The sequence below is a fragment of the Sebastes fasciatus genome, chromosome 9, assembly GCF_043250625.1.
Source record: "Sebastes fasciatus isolate fSebFas1 chromosome 9, fSebFas1.pri, whole genome shotgun sequence".
In the NCBI taxonomy this organism is placed as follows: domain Eukaryota; kingdom Metazoa; phylum Chordata; class Actinopteri; order Perciformes; family Sebastidae; genus Sebastes; species Sebastes fasciatus.
The window spans coordinates 17729961-17746824 of NC_133803.1; the positions used below are offsets into that span (position 1 = coordinate 17729961).

Sequence of the window (16864 nt, forward strand, 5' to 3'; positions counted from 1 at the left end):
CAGGTCTCATCATTGGTCTATGCCGTTGTCGTTTGGTGTTTCCTTCTGCTAATGCAGCTGTTTTTTGCATATGTCCTCACGATTTTTGAGAGTTTTCCCCCTCGCTATGTTACATAATGCTGCAGTATTTGTGGCGCTGACTCTCCAGCACTTCAGGCGGTGACTATCCGGCCTGTTTGTATCTCTGGAAGTTGCCTTATAAAATTAATATTTTCCCTAGTCTGTTGAAGCCCAAACATGCTGCTAATTGGTTTTAACTTTAATAATATGTATAGTGCAACTCACTTGCACAAATGTGTCCATAACTGTGATTTACAGGAGTGGACTTATGAGTCACGAGTGACTCATGTGGTTTCTCATTAGAGTCTTGACGAAATCGTGACGGTATATGCTGGACACAGGGACACTGCAATTTGTGGGACCTCACCAACACTGACTCAGACACCGAAGACACTGAAAAACTTCAACATGTGTCAACGCCTCGTTTCCACATAGATCTGTGTACGTATGCAAGTCAACCTGAAGTTCATTCATTCACCCAAAGCCATGGGAAACTCTGTGACCTCCGATGTGTTCGTGAAATACCTCCTTACGTTTTGCTTTTGTAATTTGCCTCAAAAATGGAACTTTTGCGGCAGATTACGGACAAACCATATGCACTGTGTGCCCCTGCATGTGCCACAGCAATACGCATAAAATGCTAACTTTCTGTGGAGAATTAGCTAATTAATAACTGATTGATGAATGTAATACAGCTCTATTTATAATTTTTTTCCAAGTGAAAAGTTTGAATATTTTGTTAAAAGACATATAGCCTATGAACCACTATGCATCCACTCTACGTATATGTTACAGCTAGCTTGTACCAATGTTAGCTAAATATGCCGTTGAACTTTTCACCAAGAAAAAATTTATAATAGACGGTGAAAAACAGACAAAATGTACTTCTTTCCCATATCTGCAGTATGTATACTGTATATATACGTCCGCAAAAAACTACACTTTGCTAGGCTAGTTCACAGATATCGTACAGACAGAAATCCCTGCTTTTAATAGAAAACAAAAATGCGGACGTATATATACAGTATACAGTATGTATACTGTATATATACTGTATATACGTATATACAGTTTACATGTATTTCTTCTCATCATGCATATGCATACTATATCCTATTTACATTCAGCTTATCCATTTGAAATATTTCTATTCTAACTTGCATTATTTTATGTCTTTGGTTCTCCTTTTGCTTTTACTTGTGTGATTTATACTTTATACTTTATTCATCATTTTTGATATATACATTTTTAATGAGCATCGTTGAAGAGTACCTGAGACCCAAGATTTTCATTGCTAACAACTGCTTGCTGTTCTGTAATTGTTGTGCATATGACGAATAAACAAACTTGAACTCTTGAACTTGAACCATCCATCCGTAAAGAGATGCATGTCCTGGCGTAAGCTCAGGAGTCTCGGCAAAGCTCATACAGTATGTTACACTAACTATTTAATTTATAGCTGGGCTTTTGCAGAGGGCTGCATTATATCTCATAAGGTATTCACATTATTTTGTCCACCCCCTGATAAAGCTTTAATGTTAATTTTTGCCTTGCGGGTATATTTTCTCCAGCTCCCTTTCGTGTTTGCCGTGCTATTGGCTTACCCAGCTTCTTTGCAAAAGAGAAATGTGTTCCTTACTTCTGAAGACGAAGTGAGGACGCACACTAACCCCATTTCAGAGGCGTAACAGAGAAGTAACATAACAACAACAGAACAATTTAGACAAGTGAAAGAGCATGCCCACTTACATGATGCTGCTGTCCCACAGTGCACAGTAAGGGTTCATTGTTCCCTGGAAGGCCAAGAAAAGGACAAAATGTTTATCAGCTAAATAATGACGATAATTGATCATCATCACCATCATCATCATCATCATCAACCAACCGCGCATTTGTCCTTCAGTGTAGATCTTTGTGTTTCATGGATCACATAAATTAGAGCGCGGAGTGCACCATCAGAGACACTTGCTGACACGTTCAGACTTGCGTGCACTTTATCTCCGAGATGAATAAAAAGGGCCCGGATCATAAAAGGGATTGTCCATGTAATTATCTGACTGCCGCGGCGCTCTCCTGACACCGGCCGCTTGCAAATTAATTATCGAGCCAATTAACCGCCATTGTGTGTCGGCTGACGGGAGGTTATATGTGATGTGGTCATTGTTCGGGCATTCAGTCAACAGACAAAGACTCTTTCTAGAGTGTTTTATACCACAAATAACATGAAAGGCTTCAAACAACGTTTGTATTTGTAGATCTGAACAGTGGTGGAAAGTAACTACGTACATTTACTCAAGTATGCTACTTAAGTACAATTTTGAGGTACTTTACTTGAGTATTTCCATTTTCTGCCAATTTATACTTCTACTCCACTACATTTCAGAGGGAAATATTAAACTTTTTTAATCCTTTACATTAATTAGATAACTTTAGTTACTTTCCAGAGTAATATTTGACATGAAACACATATAAGCTTATAAAATACAATATATTCTTTAAGATTAAAGCAGTGGTTTCCAACGTTGTAGTCATATTATTTCTGTATATTAATCTTGTCTCTAGCTGGAGGCTTCAGATAAGCCCAGTGTTTTTTTTGTTTTGCCTCTCCCTGCACTGTATATTATTTATTTATTTTTTGTTACGTTTGTGTAGTCGCAATTTGTGCAAAATAAATGAACATAAAAGTTTTTGACTCGTGATTTCTTACAAGAAATCTATCTGCCTGACCCCTATAGTAGGTTGGGAACCACTGGAATAAACTGTATATAAAGTAGTTGTTTAAGTTATAATGCTGTTTACGCATTGATGAATCTGTATTAACAATCTATAATGTAATAAAATGTATATTAATACGCCAGTCAATGGCCATTTTTCTGCAGAACGAGTCCTTTTGATACTTTAAGTACATTTTTGTTAATGATTCTTTTGTACTTTTATTGAAGTAAGATTTTAAATGCAGTACATTTACATTGTTGTATTAGTACTTTTACTTGAGTAAAAGGATGTGAATACGTCCTCCACCACTGGATCTGAAAATGATAGAATGACGTGTGGTGCTTACATTTGCCAGGTGAGCCAGTTCGATCTCCAGGTGGGAATCCGTCGTCTTGGGCTCAGGTCTCACGGTCACAGCGATGACCTTGGAGTTCACAACTGTGTGGTTCCTGAGTCAAGCAAAGACGCCCAACGATTAGAAAATGAACGGAACTACTTGGATGTTCCTGTCACACAGACAGTACAGGTGAGTAGGGTAAACATTTGAACTAATAGATATCACCATAAACTTCCCCAGTTGATTACTTACATTAAGACAATAGTATTATGCAAATGAGGCATTATCTTATTATGTGCTAATTTGCATACATTTCCAGAGCAGAAATCTGAACATTGGATAAAGCCAGGTTAAACACTCTTGTTTCATTATGTTGACATGCGTATTATATTACGTTTTTTTTGGATATCTCTTTTTATCACTTCATAAATCAGAAAAATACTGTCAACAGCCATTAAAAAAATCAATTTTCTGATGTTTTTAGGAATAAAATGTTCTATAAATCAGGCTATGAATGATATATAAACAAACCCCTCTGTAAAAACCTTCATAATATAGATACGAATGAAACTGGAAAGTTTGGTGTATGTAAGTGCTACTGAAGTGGAGATTACTTTTCATAGTACGAGAAAAAAACAAAAACAAATTTAAAGAAAATGACCTTTAAATATATGTAATGTAAAATTCCAAACATTTTGAAGACACTACAGGTGAATAGGGTAAAAAAAAATAATGAATAGATATCACCATGAAACTTACCCAGTTGATTATTGACATTAAGACAATTATTTTCTTTTCTGAAATGTTATGTTTAAATATGCAAATGAGGCGTTATCTAATGCTAACTTTTGGTGAATTTAGGAGAAATCTACAGATGTAAATAGAAAAAGTAGTAAAATAAAATGTATATTTTGAATGTTTTCTTTCCGCTATTCTGAAAGGAGACATGTTATGGAAGCAAAATAGCCCAAAATCTCAAAATTGACCCCTCACTTTTCTCACACCATGTGGTAAAGAAGAGGCTCATCACGATGGATGTATAAGCTTAACTGTGTTACCATGTATATCCCTATAAATGTCTTATGGGTACAAAGGATGAACAACATTTCCAAAAGCCTTAACCCTGCATTTATTTATGCTCTGTTTAGAAGCATCAACACTTAAGGATTAGGTTTAATTGCCGGGTCAGGGAGACTAATGCAAGATCTATAAGGAACACTAGTACCAAACCTGATTCGGGGTCTCTGAGAGGATATTATGTACAAATAGTATGAATTTAAAGTTCCCCTCTAATCTTATCTAATCATCTAAAATCTGGAGTGCTTTGAATTCATTTCTAAACTATTTGAGTATTAGTCCAAGGTATTTTTGCTAGTGCAGTTTGTATTGAATACAAACACAAATATCAAAGACGGGAGGATTTTAAAAAGCTGCCCATTAGACGTCAAAGCAGTTATACAGGATGTCCACCAAAACATCTAAGCAGACCAGAAAGTAGAAAGCACAAATCAAAGGCTCGTCTGAACCAAACGAGATGTTTCTTTGTATCCTACGCTTTTAAAAAAATCTGCCATTATAGCCCCGTTTCAAAAACCGTCTCCAGCTATTGTAACGTTGACAGAATAGTCTTCTTATTAGAAGCTGAAATCCATGAGCGCTTCTCACTAGGAGGAAAACTGTCACCACTTGAGCTGAGAATATCTTTATCTGACTTTCTCCTACAATACAAGTCAGTTTTCAGGACTTGTTTGAAAAATGGAAATCAATGGAGTAATGGATACGTTTCTTTTAGTGCTAGCACTTAGAGACTTCTGACATTTGGTGGCGAAAAAGTTATGTTCTTCTTTGAAACTTCAAAAGCATAACATTTGGCAAATAAACAGTTGCCACTTGATGTGCTTATCCTCCCGTCAGTCTGGAGAGGGCGAGCTTCAGCGTTGCGTTATGAGCTCCTCTCCACATGTGCACAGAGGTGCTGCTGCTCCACCTGTGACAGCTGGCCTGGCCGGTCCTGGAATGACCGTTCTGTCCTTGGGACGCCGGTGCCAGGGACTTATTGACTGGGGTGTGACACCAGGTGTTTGTTCGGGACATCCCGCTGCTTTTCCAGGCACTAATGTCATCCTTAATTAACTACATGTTCCATGCTACAGTGAATATGTTTCATTTAGAGTCAACACACTCATTTCTCAAAAGGTTTATAAATGCCAAAGCCTGATGTTTGTTAGCTCTGCAGGACACAATTAGAGGAATTATAAATGTTAAGTATCCTCAAAAGTCATCAATTTGAACTTTAAGGCAATGGTTGGCAGAATATTCTTGGCATCACTGGGCAAAAAACAAAAATAACCTTTCAGCATATTGTAATTCCAGTGTTCGGAGAGAAAACTAGACTTCTGCACCTCCTCATGGCTCTGTTTTCAGGCTTTAAAAAATCTTTGGTCAATCACAGGTCATTTCAGAGAGAGTGCGTTCCTATTGGCTGTTCATTCAACAGAGGCAGCTGTCAATAACTCGCAAACTCCGGTCAAACTAGGCAGCGCTGAGCAAATATGAATCAATATTCTTTTACTGTAATGCCTATTTCTCATCTCAAATGTTTCCACAAACATCTTGTAGTGTACTGTTTAGCTGTAAGATGAGAAAGTTTGCTCCGGCTGGTCGGCGGTGCTTGGTATTTCCTCAACTGATCTCAACATGGCTGCAGGGTCACAAACTTTCTCATTTTACAGCTAAACAGTACACTAAAAAATGTTTCTGAAAAATAGGCATTACAGTAACAGAATATTGATTCATACTTGATCAACGCTGTCTAGTTTGACCGTTTGATTGGAGTTTGTGAGTGATTGACAGTTGCTCAGAGACGGCAAGGCTCCAGCTCGGCTCTGATTAGTTGTTTTCCTCCGGTCTGTGAAATCTTGCAGATACCATTAAAAAATAACTTATTTTAATCGTATTTGCTCCAATCTCACCTACTGCAGCTTTAAATTAACATACACAAAAAGCAGTAAAGGAAAGGTATTTGGTTTCCTCTTGCTCCCGTTGAAATTTGAATTTCATGTCTCTAAAGTGGAACACTTCAGGGACAGTGGAGACAGGCACAGCCTGTTTTTAAGACTTGATCTAATACACCTCTGCAGCCTCCAACAGATTAAATCTGTCTCATATTTCCTGTTGCCAGCAGACCAGAAAACACAGTCAAGGAGAAGTGCTGCTCTTACTTTGGTGAAGGTAGCATGAGTCCGAGAGTCTTGTAGAGAACTGTACCCAAGATGAAGACAGGCGATCCCTCCATATCTTAAGGAGAAAATAAAGTAAAATAAAAGGAGAAATAAAGTAAACATTCAAAAAGTCCATACTGCACATGTTTAATACTGTAGGTTTTGCACTTTCAATAACATGGTGATTTTTCATAATTCAAAGGCAAGTTTTAATTGCTAGTTCTGCAGTTTTTGCCAATTACACTTTAAGAAAACTTTTGTTTTTACATTTCGCAACTTTTTTTCACCAGACTCCAGTCAGAGAAGTGCTAAAGTCTCCTACAGAATCAGCTTCTGTCCAAATTAGAGTGGCCGGGATTAGGCACGTGGCACAGATTCCTAATCAATCCCTTGTTTTGTTATCTTTGATATATTCCAGATAAGACTGATTACACCAATTAACCTAATTGTCTGGCTCCGGATGGCGATATATACAGTACAGTGGCGACTGGCAGAGTTTGAAAGGATGCTGAGAGCGCTGAGTCGACGGGAAAACTCAGTGACTGAACAAGCAAACAGGCTGTGTTCAAAGGCTTGTAGCGTTATTTCACTTTCCCCAAAAACAAGGGGTGGTGTAGCATAAAACATCTAGAAAATACACAAGACTGATGTGTCTGCGTGCAAGTCCTGTTGTAAGTTTTACAGACGGAGCAATTCAACTAAAATCATTCAGCGTTTGCTGAGATGTCAAGATATTTATTGCCCATTCCTCAGCGGTGGCCACTGAATCCATCATTGTCTATTCACTATGCATTAATCCTAACATTTCTCCTACAGTTTCCTCTGCAGACTCTAGAAATGTTACTGCAAGTTTTATATAGAAGTAAACTTTACATACCGTATACATTCTAAGACTAATAAAGTTCATGAAGACTGCGTATACAGCTCCGAGTCCTACAGAAAGATGTGTTGGAGTAGTAGTAGAACAGCTCTGTGACATATATACAGTCGCATACCTGCTGACTGGGAAACAAAGAGGCCCTTTGGGATGACCACTTTATCTTCGGAGTTCCTGGCCCAGTCAACCATGCCTTTACGACCCTTCATGGGGAAGTTGATGTCAGTCATCACAGACACTGCTGGGAGTCTCTGGATGCTGGCCACTGCAGAATGCAAACAAACACACCAACGAAGAAATACTGATGATCAATATACTTTAGAGTATTTATGAGTTTATAGATTGTTTCATGGAGAATCGTCTGGGTTCCAGTTACTAAAAAAAGTCAGCCTGTAATGACGTTTTTTTAACATCACGTTTTTCCTGTCTCATACAGGAACATTTCACACGTGAACTAGCACAATTTGCAGCATAAACACGGTATAAACCCATTACGTTATAGTTTTAGATTGATTTGTATCATTCTTACTAATCTTTTGATAATTCTTTTTGGAAAATACGCTTATTTGCTTTGCCGAAAGTTAGATGAGAAGATTAAGATCACTTTCTTGTTTGTGTGGTAAATAGCCTAAGAAGTTGAAACCAGCCGCCAATGAGCTTAGCTTAGCTTAGCTTAGCTTAGCTTGGGTGGAAACATTTCTATTTCTTGGCTGGCAGCAGTGATGTCCAACAGAGCCAGACTAGCTTTCCCCCCTTTTTCCAATCTTTAAACTAAGCTAAGATAAGCTAAACTAAACTAAACTAAGCTAAGATAACCGGCTGCAGCTTTATAATTACTGCACAGATATGAGAGTGGAATCATTGTCATCTAGAAAGCGACAGGAAGTGTGTAAGACTCAAGTTTTGAAATGATACCATGTGAGTGATGTTTTTTAAATCTTTATCTAACTATAAAGCAAGGAATCTCTCTCTGTGTGTATGTGTGTGTGTCCTTTGAATATCTCAAGAACCGTTCATCTGATCTACTTCACACTTGGCGGGTGTATTGATGGGGATGTAAAGGAGTGCCGTGTCGAATTTGGTGCAATTTGGACATGTTCAATATTAATAAACTTTGAATAAACAAGCACAAAACGCTCTGTACATTAGCGGGGGGCGGGGCTTCAGGGCTCTGCAGACTGAGTCGAGCATGTCGTCCACAGCAGGCTTTTACAGGCCACCGCTCATTGACTGCAGTTAACTTTTGCAGCTAGATGCTGGATATACTAACTGATCTCTTCTTCACTTCCCCTGAGTCAACGAACATGAGCGGATAGCCTACAGGAACTGCGCCATCTCAAATTGTGTAAATTTTTGCCATACTAATTTATAATGTTACCATCGGCAAAATACCTCCTCTAATTAAATCCATGCTTTACTTCATAACAGCAGTGGTAATGTCAAAGCAAGCGACTAATACGCCTATTTGGAAATTAATACATCCGCTAAGCATGTTTCGCCGGTGTTTCTGACCACAAGTAACGGGCCTTGGGTGTGTTTTTTCCCATGAAACAGACTATATTTCACCCGTGTTTCAGAGTAGCCGCAAGTATGTGACGCAACTATGTCATGAGACGTGTATTGCAGAGGAAGCGCAGCGTCGACTGTGAAGTTGTTTGTATGAGCGAACCGAACAAGCATGTTTTGCACGGGCACTGCACTAGTTATTATAAATCAAACTCACAGTATGTCGTGAGGCTGAAATGCCTGAATTTTCAGCTGTGCAGCAGTTTAAAAGTTTCACTTTGGAGTATGATAGGCCTTTATTTTCATAAAAATTTTTGATAAAGTGAGAAACACAAATACTTATTTTCATTTGTCAAATTGTGTATGTGAATATACAGGTCATTTATATGTGAAGGAAATCCCTGATTGGGCTTTTAATGCATTCATTTACACATTTACCATAAAATCAAAGCTACAATTGGCACCTGACAACTGGTAGGCAGGTAATCTCCTTAATCACTCTTTCCTTCCCTCGCATCCCTCCTGAGGTGCCATAAAAGGCCAGTCCATGTACTAAGGCAGTGACAAGGAAAATACCCAGGATCAACTGAAAGGGCCTAAGTATTACACGGGGAGGATAAAGCTGTACTGTTCTCTACCTGGTATCACATCCAGTCCCAGTCAGGTGGTGCTTTAGCGAGGGGGAATCTGAGGCTAATCCCGATGCAAAAGCTCTATTGTTCCTCGCGCTCTGCCAATAATACAATTCAAATCCTGGCAAGACTCCACGCTTTTGAGTGAAATCTGTGACAGAAGGTGTGTCTGTGTGTTTCAGACGATCCAGCAGCGGGCACGGAATCACAGAGCGCCACGAGACCCGCCATTTGCAAAGGGGCCCTGTTCACAGCACCAGATGTTGGGAGCAGCAGAGGTAAGTGTGTGTGTGTGTTTGTGGTTTTAGTCACGGGACACACTGTGAAACACAACAGGGTGCTAGGACGACTGTCTTTCAGAGTCCTGGGTAATTCGGCAGGTAAATGGGGCTTTGCACTTGCCTGGTGGGGCCAGACAGCACAAATAAAGTGATCATTTAGGAATGCGATGCTTCCGAACAACGATTCAGTGCACCGAGAGCATTCTGCATGGCTCATTTTCATAAGAGGGAATTATAGCGTCGCTCATTACGTCTGAATGCGTTCATGACAGGTTCAGCATTAAGTGAACTGTCAAAGTCAGACAACACAAACATTTTGCACGGGAAATAAATTAATGTGCATTCGCAGCCATCGCATCGCAATTAATCGATATTAACGTCAAAATATTCTCTCGACCGTGAAGTATACAGCCTCACAATAGACAGCCGGGGACAAAAAATGTCAAAAGTGCATGATGTATTTCACCTGCAAAGTGGTGTTTAATTTTCAAACATATCCCCATGCTTCACTTTGTCCTCCAAGTGTTTGCTTGTAAAGAGAGAGAATAAGTCGCCGGATTGGAGAGGCTTTCGCAATCAAGGTTATTTGACTAAAAGTAGGAGGACAGAGGACGTCGCGCCGGTGACAGCCAGTATTTATCTAGGTGTCAAGAGGCTGCCATAAATTAGTGACAAAATGATGCCGCAATATCTTACTCAGCCAGATGCTCTCCTCTTGGCCGATGGATCCGCGAAACTTTCCATTCCTTTAATCAAAAGGGCCACGTGGCCACCATGGCGCTGTAGTGTGAGTCGGCATTACTGCATGTGCTGTGTCCAGGGGTAACATTATCATACTGTGTGTTCCATGTCTTAATCATGTGTATGAAAACAGAGTTTGGTATATTGAGCCATTTTCCAAACACACAGTAAAACATGACTGAATTAATGCACCTTCTCTATAAATAAAACCTTTCTATTTTCCCACCAGCAGCGAGGCGAGGTGGTGGTTGATTCTAGCCAGAGGCAGCTCATTACTGCTACGTCTTCAAATAACTGCTCCAAAGCAGCCAAATGGCCCTTCAGCCTAAGATGTTAAGATTCTCCAAAAAGCTGCTTGAGAAATCTGCCTGCCTCGGTCCGGCCTCACATGATAATCATGCTGCACTTTAGCATTTTTTTTCACACGTGTTCCTCAAGAGTTCTAATGGGAAATAATGTACTAATGTTTTGTACAAACATTCAAATTGTACATGAACCTCAAACCTTTCATGGCCTGAAATTACTGCATGTTAAAATGTTCAGCCATCATATTTATCAGTCCTTTTCTCTGAGTTATAAAAGAAAAAAATAATAATAATCATGTTTCTTTCAGTAAACATCATCATGGGTACATTTTTTAAAGTCCGAAGAAATTAGTCCATTTTGTGTATTTCAGCTGAATTATGGTGCCTTCAAATGCTGTCGTGTTTACCGTGTTAACGAGAAGAGTCCATATGAACGCCCCCCTCTTGTGTGATCACGACCAAGTGAGTGGAAAGTTTCTGAAAGCTCCGAGTTCACGAGTTGTGACATGTTTGTTGACGTTGTCAGAGATGGCGGAGGCCTTGGAAGTTAATTTTTCGGTACATAAGTGCATATATTGTAATTTTAGTCGTATATTGTTTTTCTTAGTAATTTTATAATATGTCTGGGGGAAAATGTTGATATTTCCAACGATCCTCAGCTTTTTCCTCTGTCATGATGACTTTGTATTTACTGCATTATGTTACCCACTTGCTAGCTTGCTAAATTGTTAGCCTATGTGGCTTCTATATGCTGACAGTAACGTTAATATTGCCGTTGCTTAGAAACGATGTTCTCCCGACTTAACCACATGGATGCCAAGCATATTGTGTACACGACTTCCCATGTTGTAAACACGAGCTCACGAGTTTCATTTGAAGGCACCATAAGATGCAAAAAAGACAACTGGAGGCTACTTTCTCTCAAAAAGCTCTTAATGCCTTAGATGCTCATTCTGTATTAACTGTATTGCTGCTAGATGAGAGAAAAAGTCAAATGATATTTAAAAACGATGCTACATTTTCCCCCTACTGCTTACGGAGTAATGAATATCAGGTTTAATCACTCTTATTTTAGCACTTACACCTAAGTCTGAAATGTTCGACTTTAATTATCCTATCAAAATTAAACATGTCAGTGTGTTTAATATATTCCAGTGCCCGCAGGTTATGCCAACATAGCACCACAGTTAGTCTTATGTTTTACAAAATTACCATTGATTATACAGTAGTTTCCTCATTACGGCAATCAGAGTAATTTGCGACTAGAACAGGGTGTGGGAAACAAATTCTGTGTGTTTTGGCTCATTTACTGAAAATTGACAAATGCATAATGTATTATTGCCAAATATAATATCACAGCCTTTTAGAGTTTTTTTGTATAAGATTATTTATCTTACAGGCAGCCAGTGCTTTCTGTTATTTCAGTACATAAATTAAAATAAACTTAACATTATGTCAGCATGTATTTATGTAAATATCACATTGCTGCTGTTATACAGTGCAGACACGACTTCAGTCAAATGCATTTTTAAATGGAGGCCCCTTTAAATGCACGCCACAAAACAATACATCATAACTTTGATGAAAGTAACCATAAAGACATTAAGGAACTTAATGGAACTAAAGAAAAAAACATTATGAAATGTGAAATATGATGGTATGCTTGGAAAAGCAGTCAGCGCTAAAATATATGTGGTTTGCAGAAAATTACAAAAAGAAACCAACGACAAACAAAAAGACACGCAATAACTCCAGTGTCGTCCTTCAAGAATGGGCTTAAAGAAAGTCTGTGCTTTCTTCGAGACTGAAACACAATGCTGAGTTGCATCATCGCTCTCCATGTTTACCGAAAGATTTTCTGTCGCATCACGCCTGACACGGTGTAATCCCCAGTCCCACAGATTTGAGCGGAGGCTCGACAGTCATATGGCTGACTGATATAATAAGAGTCAAGTGTTTCATATTCAAGCTTAGCCATTAAATACACACTGCTGTTCAAGGAATTTCTATGAATCCGGATAAAACACTCCACAGAATGGATTGCATTTTGTGCATAAAAGCAGGGGTCATGTGTTAATGCTTTTCAGGCAGAAAGAGGGAGGGTGGGCAGCACCATTGAGTTTGGACGAGCATTAAGCCAAATTGGAAGAAGTATAAAACAGGGGAAGGGCACAGAAATATTCTCACGTCTGTGAAAGAACTCATTAATACTTGGCATTACGAAACGCATTCAAGCCTCATTTCCAAGCGTCCATTACTTAATTTGCTTCTCATGGTGCTTCATAATGGCATTTTGATGGGTGCATTCATTGTGCCATGTTTGTTATGCCATTCTGTGGGGGGATGAAGGGGGGGGGTACCTATTCATCATTATGGAAATCATATACCATAAAGAGCCACTGAGTGTGAGTGTTTGCTAGAAGTGGGTCAAAATGTTAGCCATTGTAAAGAATACGAAGGAGAAAGCTCGTCGCTCCAGAGGAATTGCCGCCGAGCACGGCCGTACATGCTCACATTCACTTGCAGCATGAATAAATCAAGACTGCAGTACTATTATTCCATTCCAGTAAGACACCATTTATGGCTGAGTAAGAAATGAAATGCCACAGAGACCTCAGATCATCCGAGAGGCTGCGCGACAGAAGCAAAAAAGAGCCCACGAGAACATCAGGGAAGAGAAATATTGCTCAGACTTTTCTCAAAGAGTGGGGGGGGAGTTATAATCCGGACCACAATCAGCGGTGCGGAAACAAAAATGTTGCTCATTACAGCTGCAAAGAATAACTTTGTAATTTCACTTCCAATTTCATAGCCTTTTATCAGACACTCCCACAATCTTTTATTTTTTATTTTTGCATGACTGCTTATCTGGAAAAGAAACTGACAAACAATCTTTTGTTGTGCCGCTGCACTTCTGCACAACACGCTTTAGAGTACGTCGGCTAATCATGTCTTTTTCTCAAAGGACTGCAGTACAGTACGACATCACACAGAATTACTTCAACTTCAAATATGACACACATATTGTATTTGATCATTGAAAAACAAAAACAAAAAGAGCTTTGAAACTACGGATGGATAGAACATGTGGAATGAAAAGCATGACAGTTTGGAAAACAATAAAGTGAATAAAAACAATCTTCTGCACTTCTTTTAATACTATTCAAATCCCATTTGCTTTACACAATTATTAGTTACTTCACAATTGTATTTAGCTTGTATAACATCTAAAATATCTTATATTATGAGTGCTATGGATATTTTTCTTCATAGCTCTATTAAAAGGAGAGTTCTCCTCTTGATATTGGATTGAGCGTTAAGTGTTTTCATAGGAATTTAGCACATTAAGACCACAAGCTCAGTTTTAATTAACGTTATTGATTAGCAGTAATTTTACTCCCCCACCCTTACCACGCGCCATTTATCCTAAATTAATGATGGTGGGGGAAATTGACACGAGGAGTCGGCAGAGCACAGGGATTATGTGCCCATGTCAAGCAGAAATAAACGATAAAACGAGCTCAGCGTCTGGAGGAGGGCGGGGGAAGGAGAAGTGGGGCCGATTCTTACCCAAGTTCCCGGTCATCAAATAGGCGTTGTGGAAATCCTTCATGCCCAATCCGACGATGTGGATGAATTCCTCGATGACCTGCATGAGCTCCACTGCTCCGGGATAGATCTGGATAAAAGATTAAAAAAAAAAGACAAGAAGAACAGTCATTATCACCGGAGAGATGGGAGTGTGGAACGTGACAGAAAAATAGTCAGCAAGACAGCAAATTTAAAAAAAAGCAGGTCATAAATACATATTAGAAATAAACTTTAGGTATATACTTAAATACAGAAGCTGTAAAGAACATAAAAACACAAAATGATGATGGCTAAAAAAAAAAGTAAAGCAATAATTGAATAAAGGGAAAGAAGTATTAGAAGAAGGTCACCGAATTACAGATATTTAGATTAACTTTAAAGGTGTTATCGATAACATTGATAACATTCAGACTCTAAATGTCGCATTCTCCCTCCCCTGTTCCATTGCATTCATTTCACAACAAGTCATTGCCAGGCACTTACTGTCAATTTCAGCAATCTCTATATAATTTTTTTTTCCACACTAACTGACGACCCAGAGATACCACGTGATACCAACGTCATTTTACCATTGGCTCACAAGCCTTGTTAAAAGTCGGAACCAAACATCTGATATCTTCTACAGAGATAAACTAAACATTAATTTTGTACCTTAAAGGGAGATTTGTAAAGTATTTAATACTCTTATCAACATGGGCGTGGGCAAAAATGCTTTCTTTATGCAAATGTATGTATATATTCATTACAGGAAATCAATTAACAACACAAAACAATGACAAATATTGTCCAGAAACCCTCACAGGTACTGCATTTAGCATACAAAATATGCTCAAATCATAACATGGCAAACTCAAGCTCAACAGGCAACAACAGCTGTCAGTGTGTCAGTGTGCTGACTTGACTATGACTTTCCCCAAACTGCATGTGATTATCATAAAGTGGGCATGTCTGTAAAGGGGAGACTCGTGGGTACCAATAGAACCCATTTTCATTCACATATCTTGAGGTAAGCGGTCAAGGGACCCCTTTGAAAATGGGCATGCCAGATTTTCCTCGACAAAATGTAAACTCCTCGCTCCAAACTTTAAAACTAACTAACGTTAACGCATTATTATCGCAATAACTTTGAAAGCCCAAATTATTTTCTAAAAAATATTTGTCTACAAACAATGTTATCAATAAGACCTTTAAAATGTATTGTGTTTGGCTACAGTTTTTTGCACATACTTTGATTTTCATTGAAATGCGATTGAACAACTATTTTGACAATCGATTAATCATTTAAGTTGGTGGTTTTTAGAGCAAAACTGACAAACATTTACTAGTTCCAGCTTCTCAAATGTGAAGATTTGAAATTCATCTGATACTTTAAAGACCAAGTGATCGAGAAATGAATAGGCGGAAAGTTGTGGCCCTAATTGAACCATCCGTGTGACATCAGCACCAGAGCGATAACCACCGGGTTTGGACACACAGTTGCTGGTTGGCTCCTCTTCCGAAAGGCTCTGCCAAGTCGAGGGCGACTGCCTGGGTTCATGTGACGCTTCATGGACTCGGCGAGAGAATGCAGAGGCAGGAATTCAGCACCACGGACAGCTCCGCGGCTCGACCAGCAACGCTGCCGGTCCCGCCAGCTCTTTCCTCCAAGTCGATAAATCAAACGGCACACTAATCCGATAATTGACCCTCAAAAAGATTGGACCACTGTCATGGCTGACAACATGGTGGCGATGACTCGGATCTAATGAGAGGCTTTGATTTGGGGGCCACCAGTTTTGTCCTTTTGACTGGGATCCTGGGAATGGGGAACATATTTGCCGCTTTTGCAAAATATCAGCTGCACGGAACAACGCTTGTGACAACATTTCAAAAACGTCTGTTAGAGGAATGTGTCACGTTACACAAATATTGCAGGAGTTTAACCAAAGTGTGAGCACACAATGGTGATTTCAGGCAATTAGAAAGGCCTCTGAGTGACATTTAGCAATTAACACCTCGCTCTCGATGTTCAACAAACACCTGAGGCAGGTATTTCCCTCCCTCGGTAACACCTTGTGTTGTGTGTGTGTTTGCACATGCCTCTACATGTGCTGCTGCTAAGCCAGGCAGGCGGATCAGTGATGCTGAAGTTGAGAGCCTCTGACACAGCAGAGTGAAAGCCGGTGTGGGGGGGGGAGAAAAAGCACATCACGTCGCCCCTTCCGGCATGTCTGACGCACAGTGCAGTCATGCTCATTCTGCCGGTCGCCATGGCAACCGTGCGATGTGAAGGCAGCGCAGGGAAATGGGCTGCAGTGGAGGTTCTGTAGACAAGAGCTCTTCCTTTTTCCTCGCCATGGTAACAGTGACAGGAGGTGAATATATAGTGATCTCTGCACGGAGCCAACTGCGCAGCCAGTGAAACCTCATAGTGAGGTGTTTCATGCGAGTGTCCACAGTGTGTGTGTGTGTGTGTGTGTGTGGGGGTGCTCGGAACGCTCATTAATGCAAGAAAAGCCAACAAGTGAGAAAAATTGATAACTGTGAAGTTCAAGCAGTCGTCTGTTGAAATCAGCCAACGTCTCTCGTGGCGGAGCGCCATGACACTGAAGCAGCACT

General features: G+C 39.6%; 1 protein-coding gene across 4 annotated transcripts in view; it reads right to left on the minus strand.

The window, feature by feature from the left end:
• adgrb3 (adhesion G protein-coupled receptor B3) overlaps nucleotides 1-16864 on the minus strand; it is a 136623-nt gene that overhangs the window by 36810 nt on the left and 82949 nt on the right. For all 4 annotated transcript variants that reach the window (XM_074646363.1, XM_074646362.1, XM_074646361.1 and 1 more), the window contains exons 12-16: nucleotides 14246-14354; nucleotides 7329-7475; nucleotides 6334-6409; nucleotides 3122-3224; nucleotides 1810-1853 (exon numbers count right to left, since the gene is read on the minus strand). In XM_074646363.1, the coding sequence (XP_074502464.1) occupies nucleotides 1810-1853; nucleotides 3122-3224; nucleotides 6334-6409; nucleotides 7329-7475; nucleotides 14246-14354 (479 nt within the window). The remainder of the gene's footprint in view (nucleotides 1-1809; nucleotides 1854-3121; nucleotides 3225-6333; nucleotides 6410-7328; nucleotides 7476-14245; nucleotides 14355-16864) is intronic.